This window comes from Ovis canadensis, chromosome 1 (genome assembly GCF_042477335.2).
Source record: "Ovis canadensis isolate MfBH-ARS-UI-01 breed Bighorn chromosome 1, ARS-UI_OviCan_v2, whole genome shotgun sequence".
NCBI classification, from domain to species: Eukaryota; Metazoa; Chordata; class Mammalia; order Artiodactyla; family Bovidae; genus Ovis; species Ovis canadensis.
This window is the reverse complement of record NC_091245.1, coordinates 188,589,488-188,615,076: the sequence shown is the minus strand read 5'-3', so window position 1 is coordinate 188,615,076 and position 25,589 is coordinate 188,589,488. Positions and strand designations below refer to the sequence as shown.

At 42.8% G+C, this 25,589-nt stretch overlaps 1 protein-coding gene across 1 annotated transcript in view; it reads left to right on the top strand.

Moving 5' to 3' along the window:
- HGD (homogentisate 1,2-dioxygenase) overlaps positions 1-25,211 on the top strand; it is a 43,686-nt gene extending 18,475 nt beyond the window's left edge. The window contains exons 5-14 of the mRNA XM_069554940.1: positions 4,854-4,913; positions 6,565-6,656; positions 8,079-8,113; positions 8,955-9,034; positions 9,587-9,686; positions 11,929-12,053; positions 13,216-13,320; positions 15,627-15,753; positions 21,977-22,158; positions 24,862-25,211. Coding sequence (XP_069411041.1) covers positions 4,854-4,913; positions 6,565-6,656; positions 8,079-8,113; positions 8,955-9,034; positions 9,587-9,686; positions 11,929-12,053; positions 13,216-13,320; positions 15,627-15,753; positions 21,977-22,158; positions 24,862-25,011 — 1,056 coding nt within the window. The 3' untranslated portion in view covers positions 25,012-25,211. The remainder of the gene's footprint in view (positions 1-4,853; positions 4,914-6,564; positions 6,657-8,078; positions 8,114-8,954; positions 9,035-9,586; positions 9,687-11,928; positions 12,054-13,215; positions 13,321-15,626; positions 15,754-21,976; positions 22,159-24,861) is intronic.
- The last annotated feature ends 378 nt before the right edge of the window (positions 25,212-25,589 follow it).

Here is a 25,589-nt window from a genome sequence, read left to right as displayed (position 1 = left end):
ATCCTGCTGTTACCTCTCTCTCACTGCCCAGCCAATCAAATGCAGACTCCCAAGACAGGTGGTTCACTATTGTACCTTTCAAACACTTCTCTCTTCCATGTCCTCTACCCATCAGCCAACCTGGAACCGTCACCAACCTAGGACAATAGTCTAAATTTTCCTACCTGGCTGCTTTATGCTCTTTCATCTACCTCGAATTTTCTCTACTTCCCTCACAAGTATCCACCCATCCAAATCTCACCCATAATTTAAAACTCCCTTGTGGTGCAGCTGATAAAGAACCTGCCCACAATGCAGGAGACCTGGGTTCAATCCCTGGGTTGGGAAGATCCCCTGGAGAAGGGAAAGGCTACCCACTCCAGCATTCTGGCCTGGAGAATTCCATGGACGGTATAGTCCATGGGGTTGCAAAGAGTTGGACACAACTGAGCAACTTTCACTTTCACTTTGATCTAAAATACTACTTTCTTCACTGAACTCTTCCAATATTTTTCTCAGAGTATTTGAGAGTAGGAGCTACATCTCCCTCATTTTCTTACAACCTGCAGTACCCAGCATATGCCTTCTTCCAGACAGTAGAATCCCAAGTATTTGTTGAAAAAGCTCCCTGATAGCTCCAATCCCATCCTCCTATAAATAGACTAGATTGCATTCTTCTAAATGCATTCACTGATGTTTGCCAACACCGCAGTGCACATTGCCCTGTTCAACTGTTTTAGACAGCATGCTGGCTCTTTTTACAGTACATCTCCATCAACTTGCACTTAATTCCTTGGAAAAGATGTTGGAGCTATCTGCAAACCAGATTATTCTATTGTGTGTGTTTTTTATTGTTCATGTGTAAGAATGTTAAATACGTCCTGCACCAGGAATTATTCCTGAGGGAACATTCCTGTTTATATTTCTCTTCCAAAATCATTCCCAGTTACCCAGTTCCTTGTTTTCCTATCATAACGTGCCCATATTGCAGGGGCTTCTCTTTGCCCAAGGGCAGAGACTGTCATGGTACCTAGCATAAAACCTAGCCTGTGGAGAGCGACAATAAATCATTTGAATAAGTGAATATATAGGGATTGGACAGGAATACTGACCTTGAAGGACCTTAGCAGGATTTGGGTCCCAGGAGTTAGACTAGGCCGAGGCAACTCAGCCCTGGAGGAACAGTAGATAAGGGCCCAGATTAGAAGACCAAGTACAAGGCCATTATAAGGAGCCAGAACCTGGGTTCAGGGGCCATGGAGATCATGAATGGTTTTGGAAGCAGATCAAGACAGGCTGAGATTAAAGGACTCAGGGTTTAGATTACTAAAGGAGGCTGAGAGATTGTTAGCATCAGTTTTTAGTAAAGAAAATTTAACTGCTCTGAACCATTAGTTTTGTCGCTATAAAATAGGGATAATAATAATGGAGCCCTAGAAGACTGTTGTGAGAATTAAATGTCATCTGACAACTATTTGTTGAGTGACTACTATGTTGCTTGCTCTATGCTGGGTGCTGAGTAAGGGATATAAAGCCCTTAGCTTTACACTCAAGGGCAAGGTCAAGTATCCAGGTTTCTGTCCATGAAAAAATGTCATCTAAATACAATGCTAGTTCATCTTTTTTGTCTTCTCATAAAAGACTTTTAAAAGTCTAAACAATTAATTAAAAAAAAAAACTCTAAACAAAGTGATTTGAATCCTCTTTAACCATGATCTTATTACCTCTAAGAACTCCAATAAGTCACCCAAAGCCTGATTCCTCACCACATAAATTATGCTGCCATTTCCCTCAAATTCTAGGTTTTCCAAAGAATTTAATGAGCCACTGTTTTATTTTATCTCCCTCCCCAATCTTTCCTAGTATGGGCTGAAACTCTCTGTAGTGAATTACCCTGAGCCTCACCTAGCCATAGCTGTTGCTAACAATTGTTTGTCCATTGTGATCACAACTGCATCTACAAGTTACTTCCAAATTCTTGGATAGATATTAGCAACTTCTAACAATATGTTTACCTCTAATCCACCAATATTGGTGAGAGTATCCAACTCACACAATTTAATTGAGTCTAGCACAACTTTGGAGGGACTCTCAGTGAAGCAAAGAAACCAACTGTGAGAGGTGATACTCAGATCATACTCCCAGTCTTCTGACTTTAGAAATACTGAGTCCAATTCTCTGGTTTCATTTACATTCCTGAGCACAAACTTCAAATCCTTATCATTAAATGTTACCAGATTCTCTTTCTCTTTCGATAAATTGAAAGAATTTTTACTTCTAACTTTAGTCTCTGTTGAAGATGCTTTTCAAGTTATTTTTGACCACCTCACTTAAACTAAGCAAAACTTTATTTTCCGGTAGAATTTGCAGAACACAGTTGCAAAATATGTAAAGTATTGATAGCAGTAAAAGGAAAAATAGATTAAATCCATAATTATAGTGGGAAACAGCAACACTTCTCCCTCAAGAGTTGATAGAACAACTGAACAGAAAATCAGAAAGGATATAGAAAAACTGTGGGGTTTCACATATATCAAGAATTGACTTTTATTTTAGAAACAATCTTAGGACTCTTAAAAACAATTTTCAATTTGCTAGCTATTGCCTGAATGTTATTGGACTTCCGAAAGTCTCACAAATTTGCTTTAGTCTTGTTCTTTGAGATATTAGCAATGTTCTCAGTGTCTTATATTTACTCATTCATTCTATCATTCAGTACAAATATATTAATATCTGCGATAGTCAAGATATTGTATTGGATGCTTCAGTGGATTTCGTTGTCTTTGAAATGTTAATAATTGCATTCCATGGGGGGAGGCTCTTTAGCAATAATATATAGTATGAATAAAATAAACTGTTAAAAATTTATAGATTTACATTAGTTAATAAGAATGAAATGACTTTCCAGAAGTCACAGAATAAATAGGAACAGAGGGAGCAACAGAACCCGTGTCTCCTGGGTCAGCCCAGTGCACAGTGCCCTTGGGCTGGCCTTGGATCAGAGAGTTTCTCCTCCACAGCATGCAGTTAGTCTGAACATCTGTGTTTAGCAGGAGATGTTTCCACTCTCTACTCCAGGGCTTCTTCCTGTTCGTCCTCTCCTCAAATTTGCCTCCCCATATTCAACATGATATTGCACCAAAACTCTTGCCTGAAGAAGACCCAAAACTGGCTTCTTCTTCTGGGTTTTGGGTTTATCAGAACCACCTTGGGGTCTTTATTATCGTTTGTGATATGCTGAGTATAGTAAATCCTTCCCATTGGGAAATCTAGAAAGATTTTTCTTAGAGTCAGGATTCTAGATTGTATGATCTTCCAGACAGTCTTCCTGGGTTACAAACTCCATGCTGCTACTGAAGAGGGAGCGGCACATAACAGTTCGTGATAGACCAAAACCTCCCTCAAGAAGCCAGTGGCACTTAGTTTTGGCCCTGGCTGATGTCAGGGGAATATCCTCCTATGTCCATGGTGCTCAACCAGGGGAAGCTTGTCTCCCAGTGACATCTGACAATGTCTGGAGACTTTTGGGGCTGTTACAAATGGGGGAATGCTATCGGCATCCAGGGAGCAGAGGTCAGGGATGCTGGCAGACATCCTACAGTGCACAGGACAGCCCCCACAACAAAGAATTATCTGACACAAAATGTCAGTGGTGCCTGAGAGGAGAAACCCTTTCCTAGATTCTTGCTCTCAGGTCCCGCACCTCCTCCATGAAATATCATCTTTAGTGGAATTAAGCCTTTTCCTTCTTTCTGAAGCATGATTCCAATGTTTTTCAAAGCAACGTCTTACATTCTTTTAAGGCAGTCCTAGAATGTGACAATCCTGCTTTGCCTTTAAGAGATAAAGGCTGCTGTCTGACTGTGTGCATCAGAGAGGCAGGATCATCCCAGAGCCGCCTTTTCCACTCGCTGTTTCCTCCCCCACCTAGCTGCCTCTCTGGAAATAACTCAATGAGCTGAACCCCATGACCTCCTGGTGGCCCAGCCTGGCTTGCCTTGACCAGGCACTGCAGCCAGCAGAGCCGGCCCTTGGGGTGCAGGTCCCTCCCTGAGATGTCCTGAGGCTGCTGGGGCTATCAAGTGCCAACCTGCCTGGGTCAGGCCTGCTGCCAAGTTGATTAATAAGTGCTGGGCTGATACTTCTAGTAGAGCTCAGACCTGCTGATTTTATTTCCCACTTGCTTAGATCATTTCATTATTAAATTAAAGGTTGTTGTGATTTAAACTGAACTGTCAGGCAGCCTGGGGACAAGCACAGGGTTTGGTGAAGAAACTGAACCCGGTACTGCACTTACTAAAGGCAATCTCAATTTTTTCTTTCTCTCAAAGAAATAATTCAAAACTCCAAGGGCTGGAAGTAAGAACTAGAACCTTCCCCTGCTGTGTCAGGAGCCCACATAGTGAGGCTGCCACACCAGGAAAGGGAGCTGATTATAAATAGCACAAAGAGCAGCATCAGTCAAAACTCACTGATGTGCCTGAGCAAAATGTTAAAAAAAATAGCTTCTGAAATAGGAAGCAATGATTTTTTTTTATATTTTTATAGTTTAAAATGCTAAGGAATGAAGACAGTATGTATACATATAGATTAAACATTCTCTCTCACACACACACACACTCTCACACACACGCACGCCCACCCTGCATACCCACACAGAACCCAACTGAGCCCCTTTAAGGAAATGATGGATAAATTATTAAATTGAAAATAGCAAAATCACAAGTCGTCAGAGCCTCACAGAGGGAGCAGCTATCCTTTTTATGTGATTTATTTAGAAAGTCTATGGTTTCCCCTTTTGAAATAACTTTCCTGTATGTGTGCATGTGTGTGCGTGCGTGTGTGTGTGTGTGTGTGTGTGTGTGTTTTCCCAGCTGCGATGGAAACCATTTGAGATTCCAAAAGCCTCTCAGAAGAAAGTGGACTTCGTGAATGTAAGTCAATACTATCCACGCCTGCCCACCACTCTCTTCTCTCCCATGGTGGGTGATACAGCCGCCTTCAGGCTGGATGCCAAGCAGAAGCAGCCTTGGAGGCGGGCAGCAGACAGAGTGCCACCCGCCTCTGCCTTCCAGGCTGGCCAAGGGAGGTCTTACTTACCAGCACCACATGGCCCCTGACACCACATGGCCCCTGACACCAAAGGGCACTCGTGAGCTGTTTACATCTCCAAACAGCCAGCGGAAATTGAGCATTTACTGACTTCAGGTTTCTTTGTTCTTGGCTAGAACAGGGGTTCTAAGCCTTTTTGTTCCAGGGACTCCTTTGATAGTCTGGAAGCCTGTGTTTTTCAATGCATAAAATAAATTACATAAAAGTACAAAGTAGCCAATTATATTGAAATACAGTGATAAAAATATTCAAATAACAAACTTGGCTTGCTTTAGAGTAATATATATGCTGCCTTTTTAATGCACTAAATCATAAGATCTATAAAAAGACCTAATAACTGTGGTTATTAAAAGAATGAGCATAAATGATATTTTGAGATATCTGAAACAACTATACTGTTACAGCCACTTCTAAACCCACTAGGGTTTGTTGCTTACATTCATTTACATTAATTCAGGGAAATGATAAATTTCAGTCAGAAGTTAGAGAAATACATATATCATTTTTTTTTCTCATCCAAGGTCATGAACTCTCCAAAATGGATCCCTAGATTAGAATAGCATCAAAATCAGGGTGGCAACTTCGGTTAGCACAATGATGATTAGAAGTTCTGATTGGTAGTTACAGGTGCTGGGAGTATTGAAACATCTCTGCTCAGAGAAAGCATATGTAGGGGAAAGGCCAGGAGCTGTAAGGAGGTGGGGCTCAAAGAAGCCGGGGGAGGGTTCTGTAGACCAACCTCAGTCCATGGCTTACTTAGGGAAGAGTCCAAGTATCCAGCCTTAGGCCAAACTGTTTGTATCCTATTAAATTCTTTATCCATATTAAATGCTCCAAGCCATGTGCAAGGCTCATCTAAATAGGCCCCAAACTTGCAAAATGAGTCAAAATACCGAAAGAAATCCCTCACCCTGGGTGAATTACGGATATCTGGAGAGCAGAGCTCCCTCCTTTCAGAGAGGCCCATGTGTTAAGGTCTTTGGGACTGTGGGTTATTGGCAGAGAGGATTACAGTTGGTCAGAATACTTTCCTCTACCCTGTTCTGGAAAGATTAGGGCTGACCCTATTTGTAAGCAGACAGCTGTCCACGTAGTGACGTGTTATCTGAGGATCATTCATTGGGCCCTAATGCTGCAGCCTTCCTCCCCAAGCTTCCTAGATGCCCGATTTTACCTCCAAAGGAAACTCTACTTAAGGGTGCTCTTAAGCACTATACTGATAAAACGTCAAGTAATGAATTGATGTTCTCTAAGTTCAATTCTGATGGAGCCATTAAGACAATCCAGATCTAGGGCCATGCCTAGCAATGAGGGTGGGCCGACATCTACAAAACATAAGTCAGTCAATTCCAGGCTCCGCATAGGCAGTCTGGTCCCAAAGGGAAGACCCTAGTAGAACTTGCCTCTGATTCTCAGGGACCTAGGGGAGGGCTAGCTGCATTCACCTTTCCCTCTTGTGCGGATCTTTCCCAGGGCCTGCACACCTTGTGTGGAGCTGGAGACATCAGGTCTAACAATGGGCTTGCTATCCACGTTTTCCTCTGTAATACCTCCATGGAGAATAGGTAAGTGGCTCAGCCCTACAGCAGGTCAGCCCCCTTCCCTAAGAGCTGCTGCCCAGAGGGTGAAGGCTGGGGCGTTGTTTTTGTTACTGCTTTTTTCTTTTAACCCCAGAGCAATCTTAATATACATTTTTTAAAAATGACAATAAATGAGCATTTCTATCTTGACTGACTCCTGTGACATAAAGAAGAATGTCCTGTGCGTGTATGCTAAGTTGCTTCAGCCGTGTCTGACTCTTTGCAACTCCATGGACTGTAGCCCGCCAGGCTCCTCTGTCCATGGGATTCTTCCAGGCAAGAATACTGCAGTGGATTGCCATTTCCTCCTCCAGGGGATCTTCCCAACCCAGGGATCGAAACTGTGTCTCTTATGTCTCTTTCACTGGCAGGGGGTTGGGGTGTGGGGTGGTGGGTTCTGTACCACTAGCACCACCTGGGAAGCAAGAATGTCACCTAGCAATGCAAGCAGAAAAGTAATAATGGGGCACTGAAAGTCCAAGAAGCATTTAGGCTTTAACCAGGTTTGAGTCAGAATATCCTTAACTTCTAGGGTTCCCCAGGGCTGTTCTTGAGTCCAAAGTCATACTACCTGAGCAGCCATTAGGACTACCTGTTGGTGGCAGTTCAAACTGGCGGACTAATAACTGTGTAAGCTTAAAGATCCTGAATAGGAGAACTTACATGTTAGATTTTTTTTCAATAAGAAAAACTTATATATAAAAGGTATGTTTCCTGTTTCTTTGGGAAGCAGAGTATCATAACAGTTTTGCCCACTACCTCTGGAATCAGACCACTGTGTTCAAAGCCCAGTCCATTCTTCCTGGCTGAGCAACCTTGGGCAAGTCATTTAACTTCTCTGAGCCACGAATCAGGGCCAAGATCATGGCCCTATGACAAGACACTAGAGATGTTCGGTGTGATATGAGGCACCTCCCCTCCCTCTCTACTTGAGCTGTTACATACATTAGCCTTCATTCAGTTCCTTTTGCTTTCCATCCACCCTCCTGCCTCAGAGCAGCCTTCTGCCTGGAATGTTCTCCGACATCACTCCCATCCCCAAGTCCCTGCCTAGATGATTTCTTCAGATCTCAAGTCAAACATCCCCTCTTCAGGAAAACCTTGGCTGCAGCCTCAGACTAGATCAGGTCCATTATTCTTTCAGTCCCCTGAACTTGACTTCCATGGTGCCATTACAGTTTATGAGATGGTTATATAATTGTTGGATTGCAGTCTGACTTCCTACTAGACTCTAAGTCTCCATGAAGGCAGAGATGAGGTCATTTTGCTCATCATTTTATGCCTAGCACTAAGCCTGGCACAGCCTATCTACTGAGCAATAATTTGTGCAGTGAATTAATTTGTCTGGACATTGTTAAAATAGAAAATCATAGGAATTATTCATAGGAATTATTCTATATGTTTCAGATGCTTTTACAATTCAGATGGAGACCTCTTGATTGGTGAGTTTTAGACTTCAGACCCTTTCCTTGGTAATTGATCCCTAGTTATAAGCTGCTTATTAATTGTATACATATTACTGTCCTTTCAATCTGTCTTACTTAATGTAGTCTACAGACTGAGGTGTAAAGGCAACTGGTGGTCTGGAAAAGATTCCTTGTACCTTCAAGCCCCTATCCTATTTCCTGGTCTCCCTGTCTTTACTCATTTCTTCTAGGCCTTTCTGATATGCAAGCTCTGGGCAACTTAAAGGAAATACAGGGTAAAATCAACATGTGATTAACTTATTGAGATAACTCTATTTGCCTTCAAACTCACCCAAGTAAAGATCATCTGTCATCGATATCTGCAAATTTGTATAAATACAAATTTTCATGAAACCATCCAGATGGAAAGTCTAGTACGGATTTCTCTGGTCTCCTGATTCTTTTTTTTTTTTCTTCCTGATTCTTTTTTGATGATCTTAGTACTGATATTTTGGAATGAACATTTTGATGTAAACCTTAGACATGCAAATGCCAGCTTCCTGCTGGAACTATCAGAGCTGGGTCTTTTTCCATCCTATTTCTGGTGCCCTTTCTGGTCAAGCCACAGAACTGTGCAAATACAAGCTCCTTATCTGGCAACCAAAAATAAGAAAAAAGCAGAGTCAATTTTTTCATTCATGCTTTTCTAGAAATAGCCAACTTAAGTTGTCAATTCTGACATTTTCTCCCATAAAACTCAATGAAGCACTTTTCATTTGGATTGAAAAAGCAAATGCCGCCCTTAAGCCTTTCACTCTTCATGAAGTGGTTCTTACATGAAACGAGTTACTCACTGCTGCCTTGTCTTTTATGTTAGTTCCCCAGAAAGGGAAACTTCTCATTTACACCGAGTTTGGCAAGATGCTTGTTCAGCCCAACGAGATCTGCGTCATTCAGGTTGGTGATGTGTCCCCCTCTCCTCCCAGCTTCTCCCTAATTTGGGAGCAATCAGATGTTGCAGCTGCTGCTATTTCTAACTCTGAAATTTCTCTATCATGTCTGGGCAATGGGGAGGGAGTTTGAGTTATAGAGAAGGCTCCCTGTGTAGAAGGATTAAGCAGGCTTCTGTGCCTACTTTGTTTTAAAATAGCACACAATCACAAAGCAAAGAGCATTGTCAATTCACTTTCCTAAATATTTATGCACACTCTGGATGATACTCTGGAGGGGACAGAAGGCAGTGAAGATGGATTTCTTTAAATTTTGGTGAAATCAGGGCACTCTTATCTCTGAACCCAGTGAGAGTGTAGGCTAGAATTGGTTTGGGTCACATATGTGATTGGAGGTTAACTTCTTTAAACTCATCTTTCAGCTGGTCACCTCTCCAACATAGCTCAGCAGACTATAGAATTATTTGTGCATGTGAGGTTGGCTGTAGCTCTTGGGCAGCTTCTTCATAACTATAGGTATGATTGGCGAGAGCATACCAGTGTCTACTTCCTGTTCCAGAGAGGAATGCGGTTCAGCATCGATGTCTTCGAGGAGACTAGAGGCTACATCCTGGAGGTTTATGGAGTCCACTTCGAGTTGCCTGACCTGGGACCAATTGGTAAATCTTCAATGCAAGCTTCTAAGCCTGACTTGAAATATAGGACACAAATAATTGCATGAAAGTTAAACATCCATCTCTCCACCTTATCTCACTCAAACTACAGCTTTCCTCTCTAGACAACTTCTTCTCCAGACCAAGTGTAGTTGGGAATTTCAGAACATATTAAAGTCCCCTGAACAATCACAGACTTCTTATTTCAGGCCTCTAAGTTCAGGGGCTCCAGGTGGTATAGTTGACCCATTTGATGAGATGATAGCTTCATTAATTAGCTGGTCAGTGCACCAGTCCATCAGCTTGTCCCAGTTCCCATGGTGTGCTGAGGGTAATGACCAGAACCACATCAAGGATGGCACAAGCCTCTTCCCATCACATACGTTCATAACAGAGAACAATCCAGCCCAACCCACAATAAATCTTTCTCTAGAATAGTATATAGACCATTGGAGAGCAAGACAATCTGTAATAGATTTCAGGTTATAGGTTATACAGTGTAAACCCTAGAGGATATAAAGTCTGGGTTACTGTGAGCCAAGTTTCCAGGAACAGCTTCATAGCAATCATAAGATATGACTAATCCTTGATGGAAAGATAGGAGAAATAAAGAGGAAAGGAGAAGGGGACAAAAGAGGATGAGATGGTTGGATGGTATCACCGACTCAATGGACATGGGTTTGGGTGGACTCTGGGAGTTGGTGATGGACAGGGAGGCCTGGGATGCTGCAATTCATTGGGTTGCAAAGAGTCGGACACAACCAAGTGACTGAAATGAACTGAACTGAACTGAAAGAGGAAAGGGACCAGTTTAAGAAAAAGTGTACAAGTGGGAATGGATTTTGTGGATAGAAGAGAGACCATTTTCTTGTCAGTGGCTTGTGTGTAGACAATAAAGTGGGAAAAACCATAATAATGGCAGGGGCTATGTGGCTATAAAAAGGGGAAATGGACTGAAAGAAAGTCTATGGATGTCACATTCCTACTGAGCATCTTCTACAAAATCTACATAGTTAGGAGTCAAAAAGTGTGCCTCACTCAGTGCTGTGAAGGAGCTGGAAACCACAGCCTCCATGAGGCAAATGAAAACTTTCCAAAGTGAACCAAGGTCCCCTACCCCCGATTCTTCTGGCAAGCTGGAGGCAAAGAGAGCAGGATCTGAGAAGTGGAGGTGGTAGGAGGGGATGTTCTCAAACCATCTCTCGAGTGACAGGAGTGGTTGGGGAAACTGGCCCTTGGTTTCATCTTTGGCGTGTTTGCTGAAGGTGGTGGCCACACCTCCCAGCTCTTCCCTTTCCTTGTCAACAGATTTTTTTAGAGCAAAACAGGGACAGGCCAGCATGAGCCTTCTGGTCAGTCCCCTGGGGGATCCAGATAGTCAGAGGAAGGTGGGAAGCAGCAGAGAGGCAGCTGGAGGCGCGGTGGGCCGTCTGTCGTCCTGCTCTCCATCCGCTCTTCCCACTTTGGTCTGCTTTCCTGCTGCTCCACAGCCAGCAGGGCCTCCAGGTGCCATGCCACATGTACCCTCTGGAAAATATATATAATTGACTAACCAGCTGGGGGCCTATTTTTTTTTAACCTCAGGAGCTAGAAATGATAAAACACTCCCTAGGTCTCTCCTCTCAGAGTTAAATTATGTTTTTGCACTTAGATTTTTCATTTCTGGTCTTCTGATTTATTTGCTTTCTCTGGAGGGAACACTCACAAAGCAAAGGTGAGCAGGCAGGTCTCCCTCAGTGGCAGACAGATTTGTCAGGCTGCAGAGCAGTGTTGCAGACGTGGGCTGATTCTGAGTCCTGTCTAAGGAGCAGAGGCGTGCCTGAGGCTACAGTGTGTAACCTTCTCCTTCTCAAGGACTGTCGATGAGTTCTAGAGTTGTCAGAGTTTTATTAGGAAAAAAGCTCTAGTATTCTATCGTATCTTCCCTTTTCCTCTTTTCTACTCTCTTCCTCTCTTCCCCTCCCATCCCCTATAGTGGTGAGGTAATGCATGGAAAATGTTTATAAACCATATTCACTCTATTCAGGTAATGCTGGTGATATTTTCAGGATTTCTTTTTTCTGACCAAATTTCTTGGGTCCTCCTCAAAAGGTACCAGACTGGGATTCCAGTGAGTCTTTCAACAAGGATAGCAAATTGTGGAATGGCTGTTGACGTGGGAGAAAGCCCTTTCTCTTTGTGCAATAGTGGCATCTTTCCTGTGTGATTTCAAAAGTGTCTAAAAGGCTTTTGGATCATTATATTCTAGGAGCCAATGGCTTGGCCAACCCTCGTGATTTCTTGATACCTGTTGCCTGGTATGAAGATCGCCAAGTGCCAGGTGGTTACACTGTGATTAATAAACACCAGGGCAAGCTATTTGCTGCCAGACAGGTAAAGTAAGTGGCTTGACAGGCAGGGGAATGAATGAATAATTATTAAGCACCTTCTGATTGCCAGGGCTTGTGTTAAGTATTTATATACATTATTTCATCTTTACTACATCACTAAGATACTACAATAAGGTACTATTTGCCCTGTTTGTAGTCATGAAAACAGTCCAGGTAGCGATAACTTGCCAAATGTCACAGTAAATGACAGAATCAGCATTCAAACCCATATCTTTCTGACTCCAAAGGTCATGCTGTTTCTATTCATCAAGCAATAAAAAACCCCACAATACCTAGGTCTCTATAAATGGTGAGGGAACATAATAAACAGGCAGGGAGGTACAGCCTGAAAAGGAAAATTAATTAATAGAAGTTCATCTAAGACTTATATTTGTCAATAGTCACCATATTTCAAATACAAGCAATGACTGATAGAAAACAAGCAAAACTCAGTTAATTAGTTTGACTTGGTTGATAGCACCAGACTGGTAAACTCAGGAGATAAGCAAAGGCATTATCTATAGCCATACCACCCGGACATGACCAATCTCAATTGATAAACAAAGGCATAGATAATAATAATTTTAACATAATAATATAATATGTAATATACATTATTACTTAATTTACTGGATATATAATGTCATAGAATAAAGTAACCATATAATAAAAATAATCCAAAGATCTATTCTATTTACTATTATTCATTTGATTTGTTTTTGCCCATTTAACTTATTGCTTATGTGTTGCTAAGGCCTGTTATTTTCTTATCTTAGTCGCAGCCAGTGCCTGCCCTCAGCACTGGAAACCCAGACGGTGGCCCAGATTGTCAAAGAATTGCTGGCATCCACAGATTCTCACCATTGTATTAATATTGTTGAAAAGGCACTACTTGGCTGTGTTTCTGCTGCACATGTGATCAGAGGCAGCTGTAGCTTAGGTACTGGAAGAACAGGGTCAGTGGCTTAGGGAGGACAGTTTGAGAGAAAGTGAAGCAACCATAGGATGATTCAGGGTGATATCTCTCCCAAAGGATGGTATTATTAAGTTATGCAAACAGAATCAAATCAAGAAAGAGTAATGTCAACTACAAACTGAGGAATCATAGCTATAAAAGTATTATGTGCTAAAATCACCCTTTCCTGCTTTTTCTTTTTGTCGATCAGGATGTCTCCCCATTCAATGTTGTGGCTTGGCATGGGAATTACACCCCCTACAAGTACAACTTGGAGAACTTTATGGTCATCAATTCAGTGGCCTTTGACCATGCAGTAAGTCTGGCCCATGGAGGAACCCTGGGGAGAGGGTACCTTTAGGTTGGAGAGGTCCGCAGTAGACACCTGGTGTTCACAGATTCAACTTTTCCAGCATTGCCTTGGAAGCCCGAGACTTAAGTCATTTGTCATTGTGTTGACAGGAATTTGAATCATCTGCTGCAAGGCTTCAGTGAAGGAGTAAATAACCTACCAGAGAAAGCTCCAGACTAGACACTCAGCATTCACCCTGCCACACAGCTCAGTCCTCTACAGGGCACTCACAGTAACTTTCCTTCATGGCTAAGAACACGATTTCTTCCTAGACAATGTATCCCAATAAGAAAACCAATGGCTAATGTCAGTGATGGAGTATTGAGAAAGGAAAATTCCTGAATTTGGAAATTTCTCTGTCCTGCTCGTAAATACCAAAAATCTGCCTGCCCACTTCAGAGCTTCCGCTCCCGGCTCTATTTAGCTGAGATGGGACTGACAGCTCTCTTCTGAAGTTACTCGTAACATTCAGTGCTTGAATTTAAACCAAAGAAATTCTAGAGTATGAACTCGGTCATATTTTACACTCAGTCAGGGACTGCAAATAGGTCCCCAGCCTACAGTGCAGGCTCCCAAGAACCCACTTTCATGATAAAGTGCTAGTTCTGAGATCCTGGGGGAAAGTTCACTTTGCATAATAGATGAACTTAACCCACAAACTGGAGGGACAATTAGAGCAGAAGTCAAAGAACCAAAGACAGAAAGATTACTCTAAGCCAGTTCAGCTTACCTCTTGAGGCTCAAAACTACCTTTCTGAAAAGCAGCAACTTGATAAAACCAAGAGACAAGAAAATGAAGCATCATGCCCAAAGCAGCAAAAAAAAGGATGCTGAGACACTGAAAGAGCTTTTTTTGAGCCTCACTGCCTTTTAACAGTTTCAGATCATTTCTCATGACAGATGAAGAAGTATTCATTCTTGCAGCATTAAGGATTTCTTGGCTTGCATTTACACAGACAGTCTCCTTTGTACTGCGGCTATAGTCATTTTCCCAAAATTCAGACCTGATCTTTCTAACGCTACATTAGAAACCTTTGCAGGCTCCCTGTGGTGTAGGATTAAGTCTGAGCTTTGAAGCGTGGTGTCCTATGCTCTTCACCATCTGGCCCTGGACTTATTTCCCAGGACCACCTCTGCCCCTCTCCCTCCTGCCAATGCACTCTAGGCTTTAGTTTTCTTGCTTCTTAACAAAATCTCTGTGCATTTTGATATCTTTCCTGTTTTCTATGCTTAAAATGCCTTTTTGCCTTTTCCTTCCTTTCCTTCCCTTCCTTTTCTTTTTTCCTACCTCCCTTCTTCCCTCCCTTCCTTATTCCCTCTGTTTCTTTCTTTCTGCATTCATTCTTCAGGACTCACCTCAAACATCACCTCCTCTGTGAAGCCTTCCCTGATCTTCTCAGGAACAGATAAGCACTCTGTACCCCTTTGGCTCTCTATCTACAAAGATAGATCGCCCTTGGCACCTTGCTGTGATTCTTCAGACACTTGTTTCATTACTCCTTCTGTCCCCGTCACACACACTTGCCGCCACCACCAGTGGTGCTGAAGGGCCAAGAATGGAGCTCAGTCGTCTTTGAATCCCCAGCCCTCACATGACATCAGGAAGCAGACCTGATCACACTGATGGCCATTAAATGTGAATCTCAGTCTTTCCACTGAAAGAGTCTAACGTTCTTTACAAATCATAATATTGTCCCCCAACCTATTCCCCTCTACACTACCACCACCCAGATGAGTGATGTATTAATATTTTAGGCCTGAGAGTCAAACAAGGATAAAAAAAGCCATAAGGATACCGTCTAGAATCTCAGTAATTCCTCCAAAGAGATGCGCATCCTACATCTATCCCAACACTCAGATATTATTTTATTTCTATTTCCACCTCCCTCTGAGCATCCCTTCTGCCAAGAGCTCCCTGCAGCACATGCCAGCTCCAGTCACTCTGACCTGAGGTTGGGAGGCAGGCACTGCCAGTTCTCAGATCCACAGGGTAGTACTTATATGAAATGGGGGCTCAGCAGGGTGAAAAAGCTGCTCAGAATCTGCTTAGCTACTGTTAATTCATTTTGCTTCAAGCACAGCAAGAGGGGAAAGTCAGATGAGTGATTACTGCACCTGGATGACAAGCCCAGACTTTGTAGCCTGGCCTGCAGTTTGATCAGAAGTTACAGTGTCGCTCGAAAACCCCTTCAGCATGGAGGATGTGTGTCATCATCGGTCACTTCCCCTTTCATCGTGTCTTCAGGCTCTCCATGTCCTTCCTTTCCCAGGACCCATCCATTTTCACGGTATTGACTGCTAAGTCTGTACGCCCTGGAGTGGCCATTGCTGATTTTGTCATCTTCCCACCTCGATGGGGGGTTGCTGATAAGACCTTCAGGCCTCCTTATTACCACAGTAAGTCATTTGCCAAGTTACATTTGGGAAAAAGAGAGAGACGGCCAAGGGGTCAACATGACCCCTGGGGAACACTGCTAGAGGCATTTCTAGAGGCAGGATGTCCTGCCCTGGCTGGAGTTCAGAATCCTGCCTCCCAAGGCCCAGCGCTGCTCCCTAGACTGTTAGCTTCTTAAACATCACAACTTGTGATGTTTGGCATCAAGTTGGCAGTGGCGTGTTGACTCTGAGGAGAAAACCCTGTGTAATGCCTAGAGCCCAGTTCCTCTGGCCCCGAAGAGAGGCACAGAGGCTGGTAAAGCTTGAAGCAAGACATTTCTTTACATTTCAGGTGTAAAGGGAGGAGGATCTGTGGCCTGTTGTTGCTTAGTCAGTTGTTTGGGGAAAGTTCATTATCTAAGTCTGGCTCAAGAGCCAATAAAGTGTGCCTTCTCCAATGGTTTTGAAATGGAAAAGCAGATTGCAGTCCACCCCAGGGGATGGATCCTATTCTAGAAGCAGTTTCTGCAAAGCAGTTGCTGTCTAGAAGAGAACTTGTCAAATCTATTATTTTAATTTTATTAATATTTTTATTTGGTGAAAAGTGAAAGTGTAAGTCACTCAGTCATGTCTGACTCTTTGCAACCCCGTGGACTGTAGCCAACCAGGCTCTTCTGTCCATGGAATTCTCCAGGCAAGAATACTGGAATGGGTAGCCATTCCATTCCTCAGGGGATCTTCCTGACCCAGGGATTGAATGCGGGTCTCCTGCATTACAGGCAGTTCTTTACTGGCTGAGCCACCAGGGAAGTTAAAAATTATTGACCCTTTCTTTATGACTCTGTAATAAGTTCTTACAAAAATATTAACACATTTAATTCTCATAACTGTTGTGAGAGATAGGTATCATTATCCTCTCTTTCTTTTTTTTATTTTAAGAAGATGCAACTGAGCTGTGAAGGATCAAGTCCTCACAGCTAGTTAAGTGGTGGAGTCAGTGAAGTACAGGTGAAGTACTGGACATGAAGACAGCCTGATGCCAGAGCAGACAGTCATGGGCATTAATGGATGTCCCTAGCACAGTGCCCAGTGCATGATATGCGTCCAATAAATATTTATTTAGTAAGTGAATGCATCATCAAGCGTGAATAAGGTACCTCATGGAGTACTTAATGAAGGTGGCATTTTTAATTGTGCAGCAGCTAGCTATAAATTCAACCTAAATGTCAATGTACAATTCTCCTTTCTGGAGATTGCACTTTTGTACACAGAGTTCTGGAAAGACTCTGAGGTGCATTTCAGCTGTGCTGCTGCTGCTAAGTCGCTTCAGTCGTGTCTGACTCTGTGCGACCTCATAGACGGCAGCCCATGAGGCTCCCCCGTCCTTGGGATTCTCCAGGCAAGAACACTGGAGTGGGTTGCCATTTCCTTCTTCAATGCATGAAAGGGAAAAGTAAAAGTGAAGTCACTCAGTCATGTCCGACTCTTAGCGACCCCATGGACTGCAGCCTACCAGGCTCCTCCATCCATGGGATTTTCCAGGCAAGAGTGCTGGAGTGGGGTGCCATTGCTTTCTTTTTTTTTTTTCTTTTTTTTTTAAAAAATCCTTTCTTTAGTAAACCTCAGCACTTTCTCTCTGAGGCTTTTCTCTATATGTGCCCAGGTGCCAGGGCTTTGACTAAAATGAGCAATGTCGGTGTTTGCAGAGGGTGGAGGACAAAGGCCTTCAGAACAGAAGAAGGTCACTTCATGGTCAAATGTCAGCATCGCCTTTTTCAGGTGATATCAGCTGAAAAGGATGCAATTGGTTTAATGCTTCAGAGACACCAGATGCTTTGTGAATAGAGATACAACAAATTTTGTCCTTCCTGGGAAGTATCACAGCCATCAAAGCCCATCACATGTCCTAACTGTTCTCCTCCTAGAAGCTAGTCCCCAAGAGGACCTGTCGTCAAGGCGAGAGGCTTAGTCTGGATTATAGTCTGGCCCTCGCATACTGACCCTTGGTACTTCCCTAATTCACATAGTTCTGTATGGAGGGGCTGTACGTGCCAGAGGCACTGGTTTTCAAATTTTAACAAATGTCAGTGCCACCTGGAGGGTTACAATATAGATTCTTTGGACCCACCTTCAGAATATCCAGTGCAGGGCCTGAGAATCTGTGGGTTGGTTTTTTTGTTTTTTGTTTTTTTGTTTTTCTAATTGGAGTATAATTGCTTTCCCATGTTGTGTTAGTTTCCGCTGTACAATGAAGTGAATCAGCTAGATGTATCCATCTATCATCTCCCTCTTGGACCTTCCTCCATGATAATTTGCATTTGTAACAAATTCCTGAGTGATGTTAAGGCCTCCAGCTGTTCCAGGAACCACACTTTGAGAGCATTCAGTTCAGTTCAGTTCAGTCGCTCAGTCGTGTCGGACTCTTTGCGACCCCATGAATCGCAGCACGCCAGGCCTCCCTGTCCATCACCAGCTCTCGGAGTTCACTCAAACTCAGTGATGCCATCCAGCCATTTCATCCTCTATCGTCCCCTTCTTCTCCTGCCCCCAATCCCTCCCAGCATCACAGTCTTTTCCAGTGAGTCAACTCTTCACATGAGGTGGTCAAAGTACTGGAGTTTCAGCTTTAGCATCATTCCTTCCAAAGAACACACAGGACTGATCTCCTTTAGAATGGACTGGTTGGATCTCCTTGCAGTCCAAGGGACTCTCAAGAGTCTTCTCCAACACCACAGTTCAAAAGCATCAATTCTTCGGTGCTCAGCAACTCTCACATCCATACATGACTACTGGAAAAACCATAGCCTTGACTAAATGGGCCTTTATTGGCAAAGTAATGTCTCTGCTTTTGAATATGCTATCTAGGTTGGTCAAAACTTTTCTTCCAAGGAGTAAGCGTCTTTTAATTTCATGGCTGCAATCACCATCTGCAGTGATTTTGGAGCCCAAAAAATAAAGTCTGACACTTGAGAACATTAGGGGATATAAAAATCCCTTATTAGCAGAATGCTTAAAGAATGCTAAAAAATTCCCACTATCAGAGAGTTGAATTAGTTGGTATTGAGGTGGAACCTCAGAATCTGCATTTTGAACTAGCGAGTCAGGGGCTCTAATGCCGGAGCTCTACAGACCACACACTGAGATATGCTGGCCTGGGGCTTGTCTTCCCCATCCAGGTTCCCTACTCTGCTACAGCACTCAACCCACTGAATGACTAGTTTGTAATTCAGGCTGCCTGAAATAAGTGACCTCATGAAATACCTCGTATAACTTCTTTTTTTATAAAGAACTCTGAAATAATTTGGCTCAGGAGAGACAGATCTCAGAAAGGCTTGATTGCCCTGAGTTAGTTGGAAAAACCACAGAACCCTGAGTTAGAAATTATTTTTTACCAGAGACATTAAAAATAATGCTTTAGCAATAATCAAAATCTTTGCTACTTTGATGTGACTTTACAGAAATGGAGAATGATTTCTGTAGAAATATTGCCTCTAGTCATCTTAATGCACCTTAGCCAACTGGATTTAGCATTAATCAAAAAGGCAAGGCCTACCTTCCCACTGTCCTTTGAAATATAGAAGATGATGTAGAAATGTCATCACTATCTCACTGCTACCTAAATTCATATTCAGATCAAAGCTGAATTCAGTCTTGCTCTCTTCTGAAAATTAAGCCTTGAAGGTGACCTTGAGGGCACATACTAGATGGAGGAGTATGCCAGAATATTTAAGTCATGAGCAGAACTGCTTTTAAAATGTAGACACTATATGCAGATGGTGACTGCAGCCATGAAATTAAAAGACGCTTACTCCTTGGAAGAAAAGTTATGACCGACCTAGACAGCATATTCAAAAGCAGAGACATTACTTTGCCGACTAAGTTACGTCTAGTCAAGGCTATGGTTTTTCCAGTAGTCATGTATGGATGTGAGAGCTGGACTGTGAAGAAGGCTGAGCGCCAAAGAATTGATGCTTTTGAACTGTGGTGTTGGAGAAGACTCTTGAGAGTCCCTTGGACTGCAAGGAGATCCAACCAATCCATTCTGAAGGAGATCAACCCTGGGATCTCTTTGGAAGGAATGATGCTAAAGCTGAAACTCCAGTACTTTGGCCACCTCATGTGAAGAGTTGACTCACTGGAAAAGACTGTGATGCTGGGAGGGATTGGGGGCAGGAGGAGAAGGGGATGACAGAGGATGAGATGGCTGGATGGCATCACTGACTCGATGGCCATGAGTCTGAGTGAACTCTGGGAGTTGGTGATGGACAGGGAGGCCTGGCGTGCTGCGATTCATGGGGTCGCAAAGAGTCCGACACGACTGAGCGACTGAACTGAACTGAACTAAACAGATATGCTTACAGTTACTTTCCCCCCTCTATTTCTGCTTCATGGAGAAACAAGTAGTGCTATAATCTGGGTCTTGCATTTTCTGCAGGGGCCTGCAGCAACATTTTGGGTTCTGGGCAAAATAGGTATGACTGTTTGGGCAGTTCCACAAGGAAGAGAAGGGGACAACAGAGGATGAGATGGTTGGATGGCATCACCGACTCGATGGACATGAGTTTGAGCAAGCTGGTGTGCTGCAGTCCATGGGGTCACAAAGAATCGGACATGACTGAGCGACTGAACTGACTGACAAGTATTTTGGCACTTGGCTATATTCACATGTAGGGAAGAAGAGTGGAGTATTTATCATGTCAAATGTTTAGCTTTGCAAGGTTTGCCAGTGCCATCCATATCTCTCTACTGTCTGTGATTTGCAGTGTCTGCACTCTCACAGGACTGACTATGATTATGAGGAACATTAAAGATGCTGCTTCTTACTCATTTCTATCACAGTACTTAGCACAGTGTCCATATATGCTGGTTAGATGGATAGGCAGATGAATAGGGAGGGGAATGGACAGATGAATAGATGGATGCATAGATGGGTAGATGTTTTCAAGGTGTTGTATTTCTTTAATTCTTGCTCTAAATAAAAAGCTTTGTTTAAACAAAAATGTGAGATAGAAAGAGTGGGAACATGGTGATTTTTGTGAAATTTTGTTGATTCCAGGAGGCACAACTAGCACCAATATACTCAACTTACATGAAAGCAAATTTCCAATTGACTTGGGAGAACTTTCTAATACCCAGAGTCTTCAGTAATATGATAGGTTCCTTTGTTGAATAGAGCACTTCAATTTACAGGAGGCATGCAGGTAATTTGTCAGGAATGATACACAGGTTATTTCTGTATTGAATAGAAGTAGGGAATCCGTTGGTGGCTCAGATGGTAAAGAATCTGCCTGCAATGCAGGAGACCGGAGTTTGATCCCTAGGTTGGGAAGATCCCCTAGAGAAGGGAATGGCTACTCACTCCAGTATTCTTGCCTGGAGAATCCCATGGACAGAGGAGCCTAGCGGGCTACAGTCCATGCGGTCACAAAGAGTTGAACACAAATGAGCAACTAACACTTTCACTTTTTTTTCATGGATCCCTTCTAGTATTAAGATTTTCAGGTTCTATGAAGAGAATGTCAATGGAAAAGGAATCAATCTAAGGAAGCATTTTGGAAAATGAAAGAATAAGATGATATTAGATTCAGATACAGAAGATATTTGTTAGAATATATAGTATTTATGGATATATAGATAATAAGATTTTTTTCACACAAATTATTATTTGATAATGGACTCCAGGTCCAGGGTTCTTTCCTTATATCACATTTCCATCAACACGTATACACACAAACATACACACACACACACACACACACACACACACACACACACACACCCTGCTTTAATTTTCTAATTTGTAACCAGAAATATGGTGATGCCCTGTACTACTGTAAGGCTATTTGGGAAGGAATTCAGATCTGGGAAAGTGGTTAATTTTTATATGGGGCTTGTAATTTTTATATGGAGTACCTTCACTCTTTATCACAATTTGCATGTTAGTTATTATTAAAATTCTTGTTTGGGGCCTACTTTTCTTTAGATCTAGCATAATTTCATTCAGACAGTGGAACCTAAGACCTCTGTTAATCTACATAGCCATGGAGTAGAGCTTTGCATGCCAAGAATTCCACACTAATGAATGTTTTGTGGTCGTTTTCCTGTCTATCTATGTTCTTTATTATTTCTATGAAATTTTATGATTCTCCTCTCTTCTTGACATTCTGTGGAAATAATGTTTGAGAAGTCTAGGTGTTTGGGGTCCTTGCCTTGGATAATAAAAATACTGTTTCAATTTTCCCAGGGAACTGCATGAGTGAATTCATGGGACTCATCAAAGGTCGCTATGAGGCAAAGCAAGGTGGATTCCTGCCAGGGGGAGGCAGCCTGCACAGCCCAATGACTCCCCATGGGCCTGATGCCGACTGCTTTGAGAAGGCCAGCAAAGCCAAGCTGGCACCTGAGAGGATTGCTGATGGCACCATGGTAAGCAAGTTAGACATCAGGCTCTAGCGGCCTCTGGGACCCCCAACCTTGTTGCAAGGAATGGCTAATTTTTATTTCTCCGAAGTCACAGAGAAGTCTAGAGAGGAGAGTGTCTGTATGTATGTTCCCACCTGTGTACGCACACACCCTTGTGTGTATACCAGATGCCTGATGTGTTAGGGTAAAAAGAGCTTTGTACTTGGAGTCAGGTCTAGGTTTGAACTCTAGCTCTTGGTTCCTGTGTGACCTTGAGGAATTTACATAACTTCTCTGTGCTTCGTTTTCTCCATCTGTAGAAAAGGTAGGGCATTCAGTGCAGCTGGTGGCTGTGATTTAACCCTGCTGACTGCGCTACACTGTTCAGACAAAAGGGGGAACATCATTACTACTGTGTCAGGAGTCTTCCCTTATCTGTGTGTGGCCCTGTATATATATATAATATATATAATATATATAATATATATATATGTTCTGTCTCAGAGTTATCTCCTGCTTCTTGAAGTCATCCTCCAGGACCATAGCAGCAAGGTTTGCAGCGTGTCACTTATAGCTGGTTTCTCAAGCCCAGGAGGGTCAGGAAGCCTTTGCCTGACTAGAGTCAGGGCTTGTGAGCAGCAGTTCTCTCCTTTTCTTTTGCTCTCCTTTGTAAAGGGATGAAACTGATGGGATTTAAAAGCTATTTTGTATTCCTCCTGTGTCACGCTGTAAACATTGAAACTGAACACAATTGCAGTTGGCTGCGGTACTTGATTTCATTTTATTTTTGCATTCTTGGAGATAGAGTTTATGAACCACAAGGAGTAATTTTATGCGACATCATATGCAAGCTTGCTTTACAGTTTTAAACCAATGCCTTCAAAGTTACCTGACATTAAAATCAATAGCACAGACCAGCCTGACTCCATGCCCAGCTTGCAAACTACCTAAGCAGAGAGCTTATCTGCCCCTCTACCCAACGCAACAGATTGCTTTCAGTCCCAACTCAAGGACCAGAGTCGATGAAGCTTATCTTCAGGGGCAGGGTGTGAGTCCCATCTGCCAGACCTCAGCTCTGTTTCCCCTTTCAAGGGCCTCTGCAGTTTCTGTAGAACACTTTCATCTCTGTGCAAGAGCTCTATGAGATATTCATCATCTTAAGCTACTACCTCCAAAAGTTCCTGGAGGTACACAGGCTATCGCATAGTTACCACTTAGCAACCTTGAATGCCCAACCTGGCTTTGGATAATGTTACCAGGGAGCAGTATTCTGCAACAGTGAAGCACAGGACAGGGCTGTTTTTATGAGGAACAAGACTTTGGGTCTCCCTCCCCATTTCCCATTATGTAATTTGGATCCAGGATCCTCCATATGCCTTAGCCTTATACTACTTTGGAATAAATTAACTTTATAATACTGCCTTCATAGCTCAGCTGGGATGGGGCTTTGTTAGTCCAGTCAGACAGGAAGTCTCCTAAGAAGCAGTTAGCAAAGAGACAACAATAATTATGTCCATAATAATGATCTTTATATCTGAATAGTGCTTTATAACATGCCCAACACCTCACATCAAGCTTGTCATGGGAAGTCAAGCAGGGACCATCATCTCCATCATTTTAGACAAAAAGAAGTTAGGACATATTAGAATGTATACCAGACATTAACAGAGGTTCTCTGAGTTGTGGCACAAAGAGAATTTTTATCTTCCTTTTGTCCATCTATATTTTTAGAATTTCCAAATATGAGTGCATAAGAATTGTAGGTTTTTGGGTTTTTTTAAAGCCATAATTGGTCAGAAAATCAGCAGTAGGTAAAGCTGGAATGTCAAGGATGCACAGGGCACTTGCATATTCTTTCTGTTGCAGATAAAACCTGCCTGAACATAGAAGGACACCCACCATTCAGAACCTTCCTGGACAGGGCTTTTAAAAGTGCGACAGCCATTCCTGCTCCCTTCTTCCTGTCTCCTCAGTCTCTCTTTTCCTTCTTTTTCCTTCCCTAGCCTATCTCTTTTCAGAGTCCTGCAAAAGAAAAGCTCAAATCCCAAATCTGCAACTTCTCATTACTACCACCTTAGACAGTCACTTCCCAGATCTGAACCCTAGTTTCCTCATCTGTTAAATGGGAATTATGTTCTCCCTCACATGAACATAGTCTGATGGGCTCTAGTCCATGGTGTCTTAGAGGTTAAAGTGTCTGCCTCTAATGCGGGAGACCTGGGTTCGATCCCTGGGTTGGGAAGATCCCCTGGAGAAGGAAATGGCAACCCACTCCAATATTCTTGCCTGGAGAATCCCATGGACGGAGGAGCCTGGTGGGCTACAGTCCACCTGGTCACAAACATTCAGACACGACTGAGCGACTTAACTTTTTCACATGGACATAGCCACCATAATGGCTCCTGAAAAGAATAATCCCAGGACTCTCCCACCTCTGCCCTTGGATCTAGCAAACTTAGCTCCGTGGTGCTACAAAACACTGTGATGCTTATGTGCCCAACTCTAGTTTAGTAAGAATAAAACTTGAGTGTCAGAGAAGCTGAGGGTTTCACGCAAGCTATTACCCACTTCTAAGTAGTAGGATCAGAGTCAGAACCCAAGGCTTGAGTATTTTCTCCTTACCATGCAAGCACATGTGATTTATTACTCAAAGAGTCTACCTACCCGTAATGTGTTTTATTATCCACCTCACTTCCTCTTTCTTGTCTCCATTTGCATTCCCTACAGGCATTTATGTTTGAGTCTTCTCTAAATATGGCCGTCACCAAGTGGGGGCTGAAGACCTCTAATTGTCTGGATGAGAACTACTACAAATGCTGGGAACCTCTCAAGAGCCACTTCACCCCCAATTCCAGGAACCCTGCAGAAACTAATTGAAACCGGAGCATGATGCCACAGTTGAGAATGGATTTGTGTGATTTCCTTCAGAATCTCATGCCCTTTGGCGGTATTCGGGGAGGGAGTTGGTTAAAATGGGAACTCACTGTTTCATAGTCAAGGAACTTAAACATTTTTAGAAATGTATTAAGTTCTGTCAGCTTAATTACTCAATAAATACTTGCTGGTGTTCCGTGAAAGTGACAATTGGCCATAATACAGGCATTGACGAAGCAGACCCAGGGTGACAGGGAAACGGGGTCCACGAGATTGGACCAGGTGATTAGGTTCTCCTGGAGTGAGAAGACAGGCAAAAGAACAGAAAGGAATGGGAAGTGGTGTTTGTCACTACTTTGTAGTTTGAACACATTTCCCTCACTTTGTTGCCATAGTAGCAGTTTTGATATGCTGCTACCAAATTTTTATTTAACACTGCAAAATGAGAGTCAGCTATGTGTTGGGGCCTAGGAACTAGGGTTGCCAGATAAAATAAGATATCCTGTTAAATGTGAATTTCAGATAAATCACGAATAATTTTTAGTATATGTCCTGTGCATTACTTGGATATACCTATACTA